Below are 15,204 nucleotides of genomic sequence, written 5' to 3'. Positions count from 1 at the left end.
TTCCACCATTGAAAGTTTCCCCTGAACTTGCATATCAGAATACAGTGCAAGAATTATTATTTTAATTAGAATAATTATTTATTTATTCTTTATTTTAATGGTCAGCATTTGACTGATACTAAACAGTGCTGATGTTTATTTAGCTATTTATTGTATTTTTATTTATTCTTTATTTTTCTCAGTGTTCATTTCTAGAATTTGTTGACAATGTATAATAATAATGTCAAATATTCTTTGATAAAAAATATTTAAGAAATCAGCCTTCTGAGTACCTTTGCATAGTCATATCGGTGCAAAATCGGTGAAAAATCCACATAGAAAAGTCTGTTTTCATTCCAGCTCAAATTAAATATATCGGCCACCATATCGGTAATCGGTATCGGTCTCAAATCCCATATCGGTCAGGCTCTATAGTATATAAAACAATTGTGTCACTTGTGTAAAATTCATTAATTCAAAATGTGAATACGAGTGTTGTTCATCTTCATCAAAGCAAGTAATACTTCAGATTTAAATGTTTAATAGTATAACATTATATCAACATGAAAAGGTAGATTGTAAATTATTCAAATTTTATAATATAGGGAGAAAGTGGGTAAAGTGGGACAGTTAAGCTTGACCCCTATTGTATCCTTATGTATTTCCTTAAATTGTTAAAAATCATTAATCTTTGAGAAGTAAACAATTAACTTTGAGGTTTAAAATTGATCAGGATGTGTGGCAGAGCTCATTTCATGACCACTGGTGAGAAAAACAATGGCAAAAAAAACATTTGAGGCAAATCTTTTTAATGGTGATAAAAAATAAATAAAAAAAAAAGCAAAAATATTACATATGATGATTTATGATGTGAAAGTATGCAAGAAAATATAAAAATGTCAAATAATTTGTAGATATTTTCTATGGAATAATTTTCCTCTGTCCCACTTTACCAACATGCCTGAAATAAATTTGGGATTTGGTCAAAAAAAGGGTCTCCAAAGGTTTTTCTTCCCAGTATTGAGTTTATTTTTGCTTTTGACTAAGTTAGGAGACATCCTAAGCTTTCTATAAAGGTATAATGTCTGGTTATGTGGCATTTGAATTATTATTAAAAGTGCCAAGAAGAGTTAAATTTCCCAAAGTGTCCCACTTTGCCCATTTTCACCCTACTGTGTATAAAAAACTAAAACTAAAATCAATTCATTGTCATTTTTATTTTATTTTAGTTTTTTTCCAATCATTTAAGTTTTTAGTTAACTAAAATGTTTTCAATTAGTTTTCATTTCGTTAATGATAATAGTTGTGCACGTGCCTGCTGTTACCGGTGCTAAAACAGCATCACAAAGCAGTTGTGGTGTGCATGTGTCAATTGCGTCCATAAGGGTATACCTAGAAAGGCTGAGCGCTCGACCATCACATGGAAAAACAAAGTATACTCTGGCTTTAAGTCAGCTATATTACTCAATATAACACTATCTGATCATTAAGTAAAGCCAAACCTGAAGGCTTCACGATAGTAGATGAAGGAAGGTCTTGAGAGAGAACATCCTCTGCAGCCATTGCCGTGATCACAGGCGGAGGTGCAGGCTGTCGGAAAAAGCACGTCTGACGTGTTGTCATCCTTCTAAAAGCTGAGAGTGCCAAAAAGCCAAATTATTAAATGCAGCCTGATCTATTCATTCTTGTCACCGTGTTTACCAAGGAGTCCAATGGCTTAAAGAGATTCCATTGTTAACTTGGCCATTAAATCTGAAAACCATTCTTTGAACAAATTCCTCCAGCTACCAATCAGTGCACAATAAGTAAAGAAAAAGTTATTCTGAAAGTGAAGATGGCAAGATCAATTATTGCTTTATAAAATACTTCAGTGAGGAACCACAGTGCATTGATCGCTGCTAGAATTAATGAATTTCTATCCCACGCAGCCATCAAGACATATCATAAAGGCAAATGAGAATTTGCTTGACTGATAAGTGACAGGGAATTAAAGTCTATTTCTTATTGCTAAGAGGAGAGAACAAAAGAGAAAAGTGTGTGGATAGTAGTTGGAAGAACACCTGGATTAAGTCTAATGATACTAGTTATAATTCAACCATGAGTGTGAGTGTGATTGGGTCAGGACATAAAGGAATCATGCAAACCTGGCTCTTCAGATGGACCACCCTGAGGAGCAGCTTCAAATGGAAGACACCATATGATTACTGATATGTGCACTAGTGCACTGATATAATAACTATGAATCAGAGTAAACCTACTGGGAATAAAGTTAGAAGATTGTAACTTGCATTCTGATGGAGCAGGTATTCTTGATGACCTTAAGGGAAGCTCTGATGCTCTGACATTCTGAAACAAGCATATAAAAACACAACTTTGTGCGTGACTAAGCAGTGTCTCTGACTGCAATTCAAAACAGGTTTGTTCAGACAGGCAGCGAAAATCTTGATTTTCTTGTGTGCATATCCAATTAAACTCTGCTGTCTGCAAACTGTGTAGGCTGTTTTTGACCAAAAAAAAAAAAAAAAAAAGAAATTTTTACAAACAAACCACACCACATTATTAAGTCAGAATTAAATTGGATTATTAAAAACATTTCAGTCAGACTCGAATACAAGTAGGCTTTTTCATCATTAGGGACGTAAAGTATATGTAACATCCTACACAAATGTGCATTCCATGTTCGAATTCACTGATTCTTTTCCCAAATAATGTTATTTAATGGTCTACAGTATAATGAATGAGTGAAAGAATGAGTGATTTCAGACACAGCATATGGATGAATGTGTAAATAAAAACACAGTAATGCTTCCATTGTTTATGACATCTTATATGCCTCACAAGATAAACCAAGGAAATGCCATGATGAACATCTTTCAATAACTACAGCTACTCTCAGTTGTTCAAGAAGAAAGTCTCTTGGCATTATACTTACACCTACGTCAGTAGGATGGCAATTGATAGACATATCTGACAGCACTTTCTGAACAAATAGAAAGTGATTTCATTCCTTGCAAAATGACATTGTGAACAGTCAGTCTTTGATAATTAATTTTATGCAAGACTTTAAGTAAAAAATATAGAACTCACTTTTGCCATTTTCATCACAGGTGCAGCAGCAGAGGCAGGGACAGGCTCCTTCAGACGGCATGGTTGAAGGTGTTGCATAAGTTCGGAATTGAGTTGCTCAAGTTCATCCTGGTCAACCTATGGGACAGTCTACTAAATAATATTGCTAACAATGACAGCCTAGAGCAGATTTCTTTGGGTGCATTTATATTTATTCATTTGATAGACTCTTTTATCTAAAGCACCTGATAGTGCATTAAAGTTTCCATTTGAGTGTTCCCTGGGAATCGAACCCATGATCTTGCCATTGCTAGCGGCTAGCGCCATGCTCTGCCAGTTGAGTAACAGGAAGCTACTCCTGGTACAGAGTTGCTGCAAATTTTTTAAATCAAATTTAAGACTTTAAGACTGATATTACAACCTGAACACATAAAATAAATACCGAAAGTCTACACCACTACAAAATATAAAAATAAATAATGTATCAATTTGAAGTGTTCAGCACAGGCAGACTATGTATTTATATAATTAAATCATAACCTTTTGCAGTTTAATAATCGCATTAGACCATATTGCGATTCCTGCATTTCTGTCCCCAAATTTTAAGACCTCTTTAAATGAGCAATATGTAACATTGACATCAAGCGTCCATTTGTACTGCAGTCCAAATTCAAAATATTGGAGAGTTGTCTCCACCGTCCCCTCCTCCCCAGACTCTTAAGCTGACGCAGGTTGCCAGGTTGAGGACACGCAACAGGAACAAGCAAACTGACAATGGCAAGCGACGAGCCTTACACTGTAAGTTGATCAGCTAATGTATACATTTGCAATGTTTTTATTTTTTGCAAATTATAAACCAGCTCATGTGGATTTTTTTATAACTCTGTCAATGTTAGCTAGATGTATTGCTGGCTTCCATGGCTGCAGCAAGCTATGTTTGCCCGCTAACTTGTTTCAAATCTGGCAATCCGGGGTGTCTAAATACTATTGGGAAATGGGCAGTGGGCGGGATCACACAGGGCAAAACACAAACAGAAATTCTGGCCCTGAACAGATATTTCAAAGTAGAACATACTGGCTGTAGCATTGTTTTCTGAGAAGCCAGCATTTCAACTTAGCACATTTCCTACATCTCTGATAAAATATTATGATAATTTTATGCTTAAGTACAGTAAATATATGACATACTGCACCTTTAAATAATAATTAGGACTTTTGTTATACCATTGGCATTTAAGACTTTTTATGACCTTAAATTTGAGAAAACTTAAGACATTTTGTAAGTTATATTTTTTTGGCTTTTTTGTCTTTATTGGATAGTACAGTGGAGAGAGAGACAGGAAATAACTGGGGAGAAAAGGGGGATCAAGATGAGGAAAGGACCAAGTCAAGTCAGGTCAGGTCGCCCGGGACGCTGCCGCAGAATCCGCACCATAGTCAGAGCACTTACCCACAAGGCTATGGCTCTGACGAATTTAAGATATTTTAAAGGAATAGCCCACCCAAAAATTAAAATTCTCATTATTTACACACCTTCATTTCATCCCAGATGTGTATGACTTTCTTAATTCTGCAGTACACAAATGAAAATTTTTAGAACAATATCTCAGCTCTGTTGGTCCTCACAATGCAAGTGAAAGGGTACCAAAACTTTGAAGGTCCAAAAGCACATAAAAGCAGCATAAAAGTACTCCATACGACTCCAGAGGTTTAATCCATGTCTTCAGAAGCTATATAAAAGGTGTGGGTGAGAAACAGATACATTTTAAGTCATTTTTTTTTTTAATCATAAATTCTCATCCCTATTCTCCAATTAATCATCAGCCAAATTTCATAATCATGACAGCCCTAATTTTCAATATCAGGATCAAACCTTGTGAATTTGTTAAATTATTATTAAATTTCAAACAGTGACAACAGCTTGTATCATTATTAAAGGTGCAATTTCAAGACATCATAAATTGATAGAATGTGAAATTTGTAAAAGCTAAAATGTGATTAAAATAAGGCAAAACATAAAATATGATGTACAATATTGCATACTATATCACATGAAGTCATATATATGAAGAGGTCCCCTTTCTCTGTTTGCTTTTTCAGTTGCATTACGCTTACATGTCGTCAAAAGGCCGGCGAGTAAAAACAAAAATGTGCAAGCCAATGGCGATTCTCTCCAACATGACCGTAGAGGGTTGGCTGAAATATTTTTCTAAAATCTTTGTTTGTGTTCTGCAGAAGAAAGTTAGTCATACACATATGGGATGGCATGAGGGTAAGTAAATGATGACAGAATTTTCATTTTTGAGTGAAATATCCCTTTAAGGACCTGCGGGAACCCTGTGGTACTCCCTATGAGTACCAAAAAAAAAAATAAAATACAAAAAAAAAAAAAACAAAACAAAGTACTCCAAATACTAAAAACATTCTGCAGTATGTTTGGTAAATGTCCCAAAAACTGCTTTGTGTAAGGGAATGTGTCAATTTGTTTTGACAGACTAAGTACTAACCTCTTTTCCTTTGGACATGCCATTCTCAGTCCATTCCACACTCACTGTGGACTTGACAAGATTGACAGTTTTCACAGTGGCACTGTGTATTCTCCCTGCATTGATAAAGCAATGACTTTTAGAACATAAATATAACAGTATGAGAAACAACAAAATACCAGCCATTTCCCTTTCTAAACCTCTACCAACTAGGTAACAGGAGACTGAAGCTTTGACTCAGTAGAGTACCTGCTTTACCTGAAGGGACTGACTATCTCTGATCGACAAAAAGAACATATGGTGGACAGTCTTCAACTTCAGACTTTGGTCAGGTTTTACTTGATTTGAGATAAACTAATTTGACGACGCAGTTTATACCTGTAGCTTCAGCGATTTAAGATTAGTTGCTAGCAAACAAGGATCTTACCATCACTACGACTTATGTTGACAGCGAGTCCAACAAGCAGTTTCGACATTGCAGGGTCCATCTTAGGTTGTTCTTTATTAATAAAAGATTCGGTGACCGTTTTTAAATCTCTCAGATATAAACCAGTGTTTTCTGTCATCAAACTTTGCTCCTACGAGTCGTAAAACCTTACTAACATCAACCGCCCTGCATTCAAAAATCGTCAGCGGAAGTTATTGGATTATTTAAGGAGGAGGTGCTTCATTTTGTCCAATTACAGCACTGTAGAGGCCGCACGCATTTAGAGCTCCTTGGCAGGAGCTGAGAGTCTTTTGCAAAAAAATAAAAAAAATAAAAAATGACTGGCATTTCAATGCACCAATCGGAGCTTAGAAACGACCGTCATCATAAAACTGCAGGACTACAGTGTGAAGCAGAGAACAAGCCAACTTGATCTTAATTTACTGGAAAACGCGGAAAATGTGTTTAAACGCCGGTTTTATGGAGTGAAAATGATGCCAAGTGAATAATAAAACTCCCTAATTTTCACTGAGGTAAATCCTTGAAGTAATACAAACAACAAAGCAATTTTTCAAATAAGTTGTCGACAACAGATACACAGAAACACTTTACGTTTTAACCAAAACTAATCAATGTGAAATTAAATTACTTACATCAACTAAAAAAAAGAGGACGTTAATGTAAATACTTTTTTTCTGTGCATTTGTCTGGTCAGCTTTAGCACTTATGTATATACACTGGCAGCCAAATGTTTGGAATAATGTACAGATTTAGCTGTTTCGGAAGGAAATTGGTACTTTAATTCACCAAAGTGGCATTCAACTGATCACAAAGTATAGTCAAAAACAGCACCATCACTATTTGAAAAAAAAAAAGTCATTTTTGGTCAAATCTAGACAGGCCCCATTTCCAGCAGCCATCACTCCAACACCTTATCCTTGAGTGATCATGCTAAATTGCTAATTTGGTACTAGAAAATCACTCGCCATTATATCAAACACTGTTGAAAGCTATTTGGTTTGTTAAATGAAGCTTAACATTGTCTTTGTGTTGCCACAGTATGCAATAGTCTCATGGTCAATATTAGGTCAATAATGGCAAAAAAGAAACAGCTTCCTCTAGAAACCTGTCAGTCAATCATTGTTTTGAGGAATGAAGGCTATACAATGCTTGAAATTGCCAAAAAACTGAAGATTTCATACAAAGGTGTACACAACAGTCTTCAAAGACAATGGACACCTGGCTCTAACAAGGACAGAAAGAGATGTGGAAGACCAGATGTTCAACTAAACAAGAGGATAAGTACATCAGGGTCTCTAGTTCGAGAAATAGATGCCTCACATGTCCTCAGCTGACAGCTTCATTGAATTCTACCCACTCAACACCAGTTTCATGTACAACAGTAAAGAGAAGACTCAGGGTGCAGGCCTTATGGGAATAATTGCAAAGAAAAAGCCACTTTTAAAACAGAAAAAACAAAAAGAAAAGTTTAGAGTGGGCAAAGAAACACAGACATTGAACAACAGATAATTGGAAAAGAGTGTTATGGATCCTAACCCCATTGAGCTTTTGTGGGATCAGCTAGACTGTAAGGTGCGTGAGAAGTGCCCGACAAGACAGCCACATCTATGGCAAGTGCTACAGGAAGCGTGGGGTGAAATGTCACCTGAATATCTGGACAAACTGAAAGCTAGAATGCCAAGGATCTGCAAAGCTGTCGTTGCTGCACGTGGAGAATTTTTTGATGAGAACTCTTTGAAGTAGTTTGAAGTAGTTAAATTGTAATAGTAATTTTTCATGTTATTAATGTCCTGATTATACATTGTGATCAGTTGAATGCCACTTTGGTGAATAAAAGAACCAATTTCTTTCCATAAGAGCAAAATTTGTACATTATTCCAAACTTTTGGCTGCCAGTATATATATATATATATATATATATATATATATATATATATATATATATATATATATATATATATATTTTTTTTTTTTTATGGTGACCATACGTCCTCTTTTTCCCGGACATGTCCTCTTTTTCGGACCTTAAAAAGCGTCTGGCCGGGATATCTAAATTTGCGAAAATGTCCGGGATTCGGCTTTAGTTGCATTATGATGTGCATCTGGTCTAATACTTAATTGTGTGTGCGCGCATATTTGCATTGCTTTACCCCCCCCTTTGTAAGTCCCACCTTCTCGCACACCAATTGGTCGATTATAAGAGGCCCGCAGTAACTATTGGCCAAATTCCTGCCCGTCAATCTCTCCGCAAAGCGCTGTTGTGTTCGGCATCAGTTGCTTTACAGTAGCAGCAAATGACAGCTGAGTGGAAACAATGCCCAAACGAAAGTGTAAATTTACAGAAGATTTGCACAAAAAAATCCCATGCTTTCATCCAGATCGAGATCCGTGAGAAGCAGAATGTATGACATGTAAAGCTGGCACTTATGCGTCAGTTGCTAATAAAGGTGCAAGTGATTTAGAAGCACACATTAGCTCTGCGAAGCATAAAGGGTCAGCAAAAGGTGAAAGTTCATCAGGTAAATTAATGGACTACTTTTTGTGAGCAGGTAAAATTGTTATCACATTGCTTAATTTTCCATGGCCATTCAAAATTATAGTAATAGTAAATGAAGGTACACTCATGGCATCAATTATTTTATTTTAGTACATGGACATTCAAAAGAATGTTGGAAATTTTTATTTATTTATATATATTTATGTTATGCTAATAGAGTGTCTTTTTCACTGTATTAAAGTTTGCATTCATAGTTACACTGTTTTGAATTTTTTGCATACCTTTCCATAAAAAAAATCGCTTACAGCACCTTTAATCTTAGTAACCGCCCTGTTATTCGACACTTTAACATTATTATATATATGATTAATCATGGCTGACTGTGAATAGTGAATTTCTACAATGGTATAACTGAAAACTATTGATTTTGAATGATGCTGCCTCCATGCCCCTAGGTGTCAGTGTCAGCCCAAGATGACATATTCAAAAAATTACTGAGTGCCCCTTTAAGATTCTGATGTATGAATGCTAGAAGCACCACTAATAAGTATTTTAAATAATATGAATTAAATACAAAGTGAAAATCTGAAAAAAAGGCTACTTTCCTCAGTTTGCTTTTTGACTGTTAATTGGTGTAAATATAATGATATACAGAAGCTATGCGAGGTTATAAATTTCAGTTTCCATGCAACAGTAGACTGTGGGCATTGTTTCTTGTGTTGTCAATATGAACTGCATCTAGTTTAATATGCTGCCCACATGCTCTGATTTTTTAGAGTTGTTGAAAAAGAAATTAAGAAAGTAATTTAGCTGAAAATGTGAAAAATTTGATGAAGTCATCATTAAAAAAGAAACAGCTAAATGCAATTATCCTCTTATTCTTTCAATCACAGTTTGGAGTTTTACATTGTTTATTCATGTGATTTAAATCTGTTGTGTACAGGTTTTTCAGTGTTAAAAACATTTACCTATCTCAGCGTAGGGACAACTGTATGTAAGCCATTTGTAGATTAATAAGCATAATCAGCATGAGTTCAACACGATTCAGCTCTGCAGATGGATTCATCTAATTATTAATTAAGAACATTAGAATTCTTCCAAACATTTGACAGTTGCATATTTAGTGTAACTCTGCACTCACATGTAAAGCAACCATGGATTTATTTTATGTTATGTTTATGCTGCCAAGGATTTTATATTTTAATGGATTTAGCCAACAACCCACCAACTGAACAGTTTTATTTATTTTTTATTTTCTCCCCAATTTGGAATGCCCAATTCCCAATGCGCTCTAAATCCTTGTGGTGGAGTAGTGACTTGTCTCAATCCAGGTGGCGGAGGATGAATCTCAGTTGCCTCCGCGTCTGAGACCGTCAATCCGCGCATCTTATCATGGCTTGTTGAGTGCTTTACCGCAGAGATGTAGTGCATGTGGAGGCCCACGCTATTCTCCGCGGCATCCACCCACAACTCACCACGTGCCCCACCGAGAGCGAGAATCACGCATTATAGCGACCACGAGGAGGTTACCCCATGTGACCCTACCTTCTCTAGCAACCGGGCCAATCTGGTTGCTTAGGAGACCTGGCTGGAGTCACTCAGCAGTGGAGTGTTAGGATCGTCAAAATAAAAGCGTGTGAGTTTTAAAGTTAAATGTGCACGACTGAAATATATTACTGTTGTATTTTTGAAATTCTAAAAGTCAATAATAATACTACTAATAATATTATTTATTATTATTATCATTATTAGGCTTTTTTTTTTGTTTTTGGTTTTTTTATATAACAAAATTTAAGTTGAATGAGTTCCAAAAATAACTGTGAATCTAAAGTGGACTGATATCTTACAACTAAATCGAACAAAAAGAGATCTGAATCCTTTAAAGTACGGTTGAAAAAAATTTGCAAAGAAAACTGGCTTCTTTTCTACTGAAAACTTAGACTGGAATTTCTGTTAATTTTGGTGCTACATTGTCCAGTAGACTAGTTAACAATAAAGTTTTTCTTAATAGGCTATACATTTATATTGAAATAATCTGTAGTTAGAGGTTTGTGTTTCTTTACATATAAAAGAGTACCCATAATTAGATTCACACAATGATGTAAAGATATTCTAATCTGATTATGCAAAAAAAAAAAAAACAACAGCAGTATTGGATCGGAATCGGTATCGGCTGATACTGAGATTTCAGATATCAGAATATGATCGTAAGAGAAAGTGATATCAGTACATCCCCAATCTAAATGTATAATTTCCACTATACACTGTAAAATATTTAAATGTAAAATCAACAGTAACTTACTGGCAACAAATAGCCAGCAAGCTTCTGTATTTTATTCCACGGTAACATTACTGTAAATCTGACTACAGTAGTTCACAGCATACTGTATAATAACTTACAGTATATTTATACTGTAAAATTAATTACAGTTCTTGTTTTTCCCACTGTATTTTAAAATACTGTAAAGTTACTATACAGTATAACTGATTACGGTAGTTTTTTAAAAATATATTTACAGTAAACCACAGATTATAACTAACTACGATCTGTTAAATGTTTAAAAAAAGAATGAAATATAAAGGCTTGTCTGCAAACAATATTTTACACAGTGATATTACTGATTATTAAATGTCACACGTCAATTACGACAACACTCAGAAGTCCATTTAAAAACTTTTATTAAAATTAAATTCATTAAACTGTAAAACACTCTCCACACTCAGCAGGGCCAATGCAGATCCCAGATTTTTGCTGCTTATAGAGAACAAAACACAAAAACTGAGTTACACTACATCTTGACTGACATCAATATGATAAACAGCTTTCATTTAATTTACAGTTTATGGAACCACAATACACTCAACCAGGAGATGTGCCAAAACTATATAAATACCTTTAGTGTTGTTAAAGTTAAATGAGATTGAAACTATGTGAGGGTGAGTAATTTTTTCAGTTTTGGGTGTACTATACCTTTAAACTAAATTCTATGACCCTGATCTCCTCGATCTATGTTAAGGCTGATTTTTACTTCTGCGTTGGACCTACACCATAGCCTCTACGCTGTAGGCTACGCGTCGGTTTTCATTTATACTTCTGTGTTGTTGTCCGTGTCAACGTGCAATTACACATGCAGACCGCTAGTAGCCAGTCTCAACGGGCATGTTAATAGTGTAACCCACAGTATCAAGGCAAAAGCTGAAGAAGCAGCTTATTGTGTACATTGTCAGAGAAGCAGCAGCAGTGATGGTGGCAAATAGACAGCGACTTTTGTTGCAGCTTGAGTTGTTGAGTTGTTGTATCTAATACAATTTATGCATTTCTCAGTGCTCATTGCCACTTTTATTAGTAGCAGTGGCTCGTGTACAGACGAGGCTTCAATCTATTGCCATTGCGGAGACTCTCTATTCGTTCCGTTGAAATCACAAAACAAAATGCACCCAAACGTGTACCTGCTCTTGATATACAATCACTGATGAAAATAAAAATAAACTATACAAGGGTGGATTAGAACCCAGAACCTCTGGCACTCTTAACAAAAGTTATACCGCAGAAGTATAAATCAGCCATTACAGAGCTAAAACTGCTCTCATTTTATGAATTTTAATGTGTTCTTCAAAAGTTGAACATTACTTACCTCTGTATTAACCGAAGAAGCGATACTCATCAGCACGCTGCAATGTTGAACAACTACATGCACGCTGAAAGAAATGAAAAACATATTCAACACTGCTTAGACCTACTCAGAGATAGTTGTGATACATATGTGTACGAAGGCCAACTGCAGTTTTGAAATTACATGGACACTGGAAAATTCCACAAGAGAATCTATGGTTTGCGAGATTTCTGTGTTCCTTAGCATGTCTGACAAACTCTGGAACAGACTCTACAGAGTACTGACACACTTTGCAAGAGAAAGGCATTTCTAATCTTATTTCCAAGCATATTTTAACTTTAGATACAGTACTTACCCATCCATATCTGGTGACTTCACCAAAGATTTTTACCTGTAAAACAAAGAGAAACATGGATCAGTTAAAACATATAAAAAGGTTGCAAAATAATTCTAAAATATAAAGTCAAAATAAATAAATAAATAATTGGAAAAGAAAACAAATTTCAAAGACCAGAAATGTTAAGCTAACAACTTAAATGCAACTTAAAAATAGCAATAAAGTTAACATAATTTTTGTAAATGAAATAATTGAATGCTTATATTAATTATTTAATCTGTTGATTATTTCATTTATTACTTGTATAATGAGGAGCGAGGAAGCTTCCTGAGGAGTCATGAGGGAGGACACACAGGTGTATCCTTCCCTCGCATCCTAAGGGAATGGAGCTAAGACGCGAGGAAAGGAAACGAGGATGCACAAATAAGAAATGAGAAGCACCCAAAGTGATAAAAATGGGGAATATAATGGCCATTTTGGCGAATATCAAACGAATGTCAAATATAAAACTAACTTAACCGCAGTCTGTAGGCTGTGGCTGTATCCAAAATCGCCCCCTATGCCGTCGTTATGTATTTCCTACATTAGAAAACTAATATAGTTCACTTGAAGGAGTGAATGAAAACGAGTGAGCGAAATCGAACCTGTGAACGTCTGAAGGGCTGCCGAGACGCGGGAATTCTTTCGGCGCGATTTTCACTGCCTGTGTATTCACTAACCTTTAAGTGTACATCGGTTGTATACTCTTTATAAATGTGTAATATGACTGAATACACTACAAATGGTTGTTCCCTCAAATCGTGCATTACATAAGTGTAATAGGGCGATTTCTAACACAGCCTTGTAGGTGTAGGAGCGATGTATATGAGGCCTCGCGATACGCCACACGCACACGATTTGTACACACAATAAATGTTCACAAACAAGAACATTTCGATTACTCTAAACTTGAAATTATTGAAATTATTAACTAACATTAATAGCGAACCTTGTGATAACAAGTATTTGGCTAACTGGCTAAAATGTTAGAGTTAAAGCTACCTTTTAACTAAAAAAATCACCACCTAGAATTTAATGGTAAAACGAATATCTTCACATTTGGGGAAAAAAATAATAATATATAGAAATAGACAATTTTAAGATATTGAACAACATTTTAGCGCTCACCTGGTTCACGGTCCTCCAAGGTTCAGGCTGAAGCAAGGAAAATTCGTGGCGGGCTGGCCGTTTAGATGATTGGTTGCCAGGTGTATATCCCGTGCGATTCCGCTCTTTACGTAATTAAGTGTGTAAATAGAAAGCAAAGTAAAAAATAAAATCTCATGGGGATTGATTTAATCTATTTTACCTATATTATTGATCACTGGATGAGACTACATACCCTGTCTCCCACCCACAAAATTGTGTATAACCTTATGAGATTAGTTGGGTTTGTAACAAAATCTGGCAACCGTAAAGACACGCAATTCTGACGCACATAAAATATTTCACTTTTTTTTTTTTTTTTTTTTTTTAACTATATGCTGAATGCCTTATTGTATTGGTTACCTTATAAAACGATGTTTTATAAAATGCCTAAGCTGAAATTACCACAATAAACCGAAAAACGTCCTCTGTCGGGCTTGTCTGATGGAATATTACTGTATTCAATTTAACAGTAATATAAGATTATTGTAATTATTTTCCAGCTCTGTTGTTTTTTCCAAAGAATAGCATAAATTGACAGCAAATTTTCTATAAATAGTTTCTACAGTAAGACAAAACTGGAAATACAGCAATAATACTGTGAAAGCTATCAAATTTACAGCAACTTACTGTAAACTGATTCTACAGTAAACTTTCACTGATAATACAGCAATAATACTGTGAAAACAACAGAAATCATTTACAGTGTAGCCACAGTAGTAGAGATCTTTAGTTATTTAGAATTTAATACGCACACAATAACTTTGAATTTGGCTTGCCCATTATTTAATGTGCTCTGCCGCTGCAACACAGTTTTGAGAAAGGTTGAGGTTCACTGACTTTTATAGATTTAGACTTATAGTCAACAATTGCTGTTGTATTGCCATTGATGATTTTGCTCAGTATCGCTTGCTATGGCTTTTTGTAATTTTAGTAAATTTATTGGCTTACTGATCTCACCTACAATGACCCGCTATTCTAAAGCATTTAGGAGGGTCTTATTTGTGGCTTTTATGTTAAATAACAGCATTAAACAGTAGGCTAACCACTAATGGAAGTCTAGTAATTTGTAATGTATAGAAATGTGCAAATTAGTGGTTATGTTTGGTAATTTGCATCACAACATTTTATAATATATACCCTGCCTTTTAAAACTGGAGATGCATCGTTATAGTGAGTTTTTGCAGCCTTCATTTGGTTAGTAGTAGCTTGTTATATCCACTGTCTGGCTGCTTAACAAGCGACCGCAGAGTTGTAATAAATATGCAACGTTTAGAAGAATGTTAATGGTCTTAATAAAAATTTGATTAATCCATCTGCGGAGCTGTATCGTATTTAACTCTTATTCTGATGGACGTGATTGAGGCAGGACAAATGGCAGGTCATGTTCACGAATCGCGTTTCAGACCCACCCACGTGTGCAAATCAAATATTCAAGCTTTGTAATTCATTTTTTATCCATCAGCAATAAACATGAAAAATTTGCTAATTTCTTACTTTTTAACTTCTCAAACAAAACGAATAATCATAAACACATTTTTTTGTTGTTGTTGCCTATTTCTTTTGAAATTAAAAAACAAAATTCAAAGTAT

General features: G+C 35.1%; 1 protein-coding gene across 6 annotated transcripts in view; it reads right to left on the bottom strand.

Annotated features, from left to right (window-relative positions):
* LOC127441591 (kinesin-like protein KIF2C) overlaps positions 1 to 13,802 on the bottom strand; it is a 31,456-nt gene extending 17,654 nt beyond the window's left edge. For 2 of the 6 annotated variants that reach the window (XM_051699172.1, XM_051699177.1), the window contains exons 1-5: positions 5,959 to 6,164; positions 5,553 to 5,647; positions 3,067 to 3,183; positions 2,124 to 2,325; positions 1,482 to 1,613 (exon numbers count right to left, since the gene is read on the bottom strand). In XM_051699172.1, the coding sequence (XP_051555132.1) occupies positions 1,482 to 1,613; positions 2,124 to 2,325; positions 3,067 to 3,183; positions 5,553 to 5,647; positions 5,959 to 6,097 (685 nt within the window). In that variant the 5' untranslated portion in view covers positions 6,098 to 6,164. Of the gene's footprint in view, positions 1 to 1,481; positions 1,614 to 2,123; positions 2,326 to 3,066; positions 3,196 to 5,552; positions 5,648 to 5,958; positions 6,165 to 12,111; positions 12,176 to 12,445; positions 12,482 to 13,594 lie in introns of those variants that run through there. The other 4 variants (XM_051699175.1, XM_051699178.1, XM_051699173.1 and 1 more) reach the window with 4 other exon arrangements.
* Positions 13,803 to 15,204: the final 1,402 nt, after the last annotated feature.

Source organism: Myxocyprinus asiaticus, chromosome 5 (assembly GCF_019703515.2).
Source record: "Myxocyprinus asiaticus isolate MX2 ecotype Aquarium Trade chromosome 5, UBuf_Myxa_2, whole genome shotgun sequence".
Lineage (NCBI taxonomy): Eukaryota > Metazoa > Chordata > Actinopteri > Cypriniformes > Catostomidae > Myxocyprinus > Myxocyprinus asiaticus.
The sequence above is the reverse complement of the archived record's forward strand: the minus strand, read 5'-3'. Positions and strand labels throughout refer to the sequence as shown.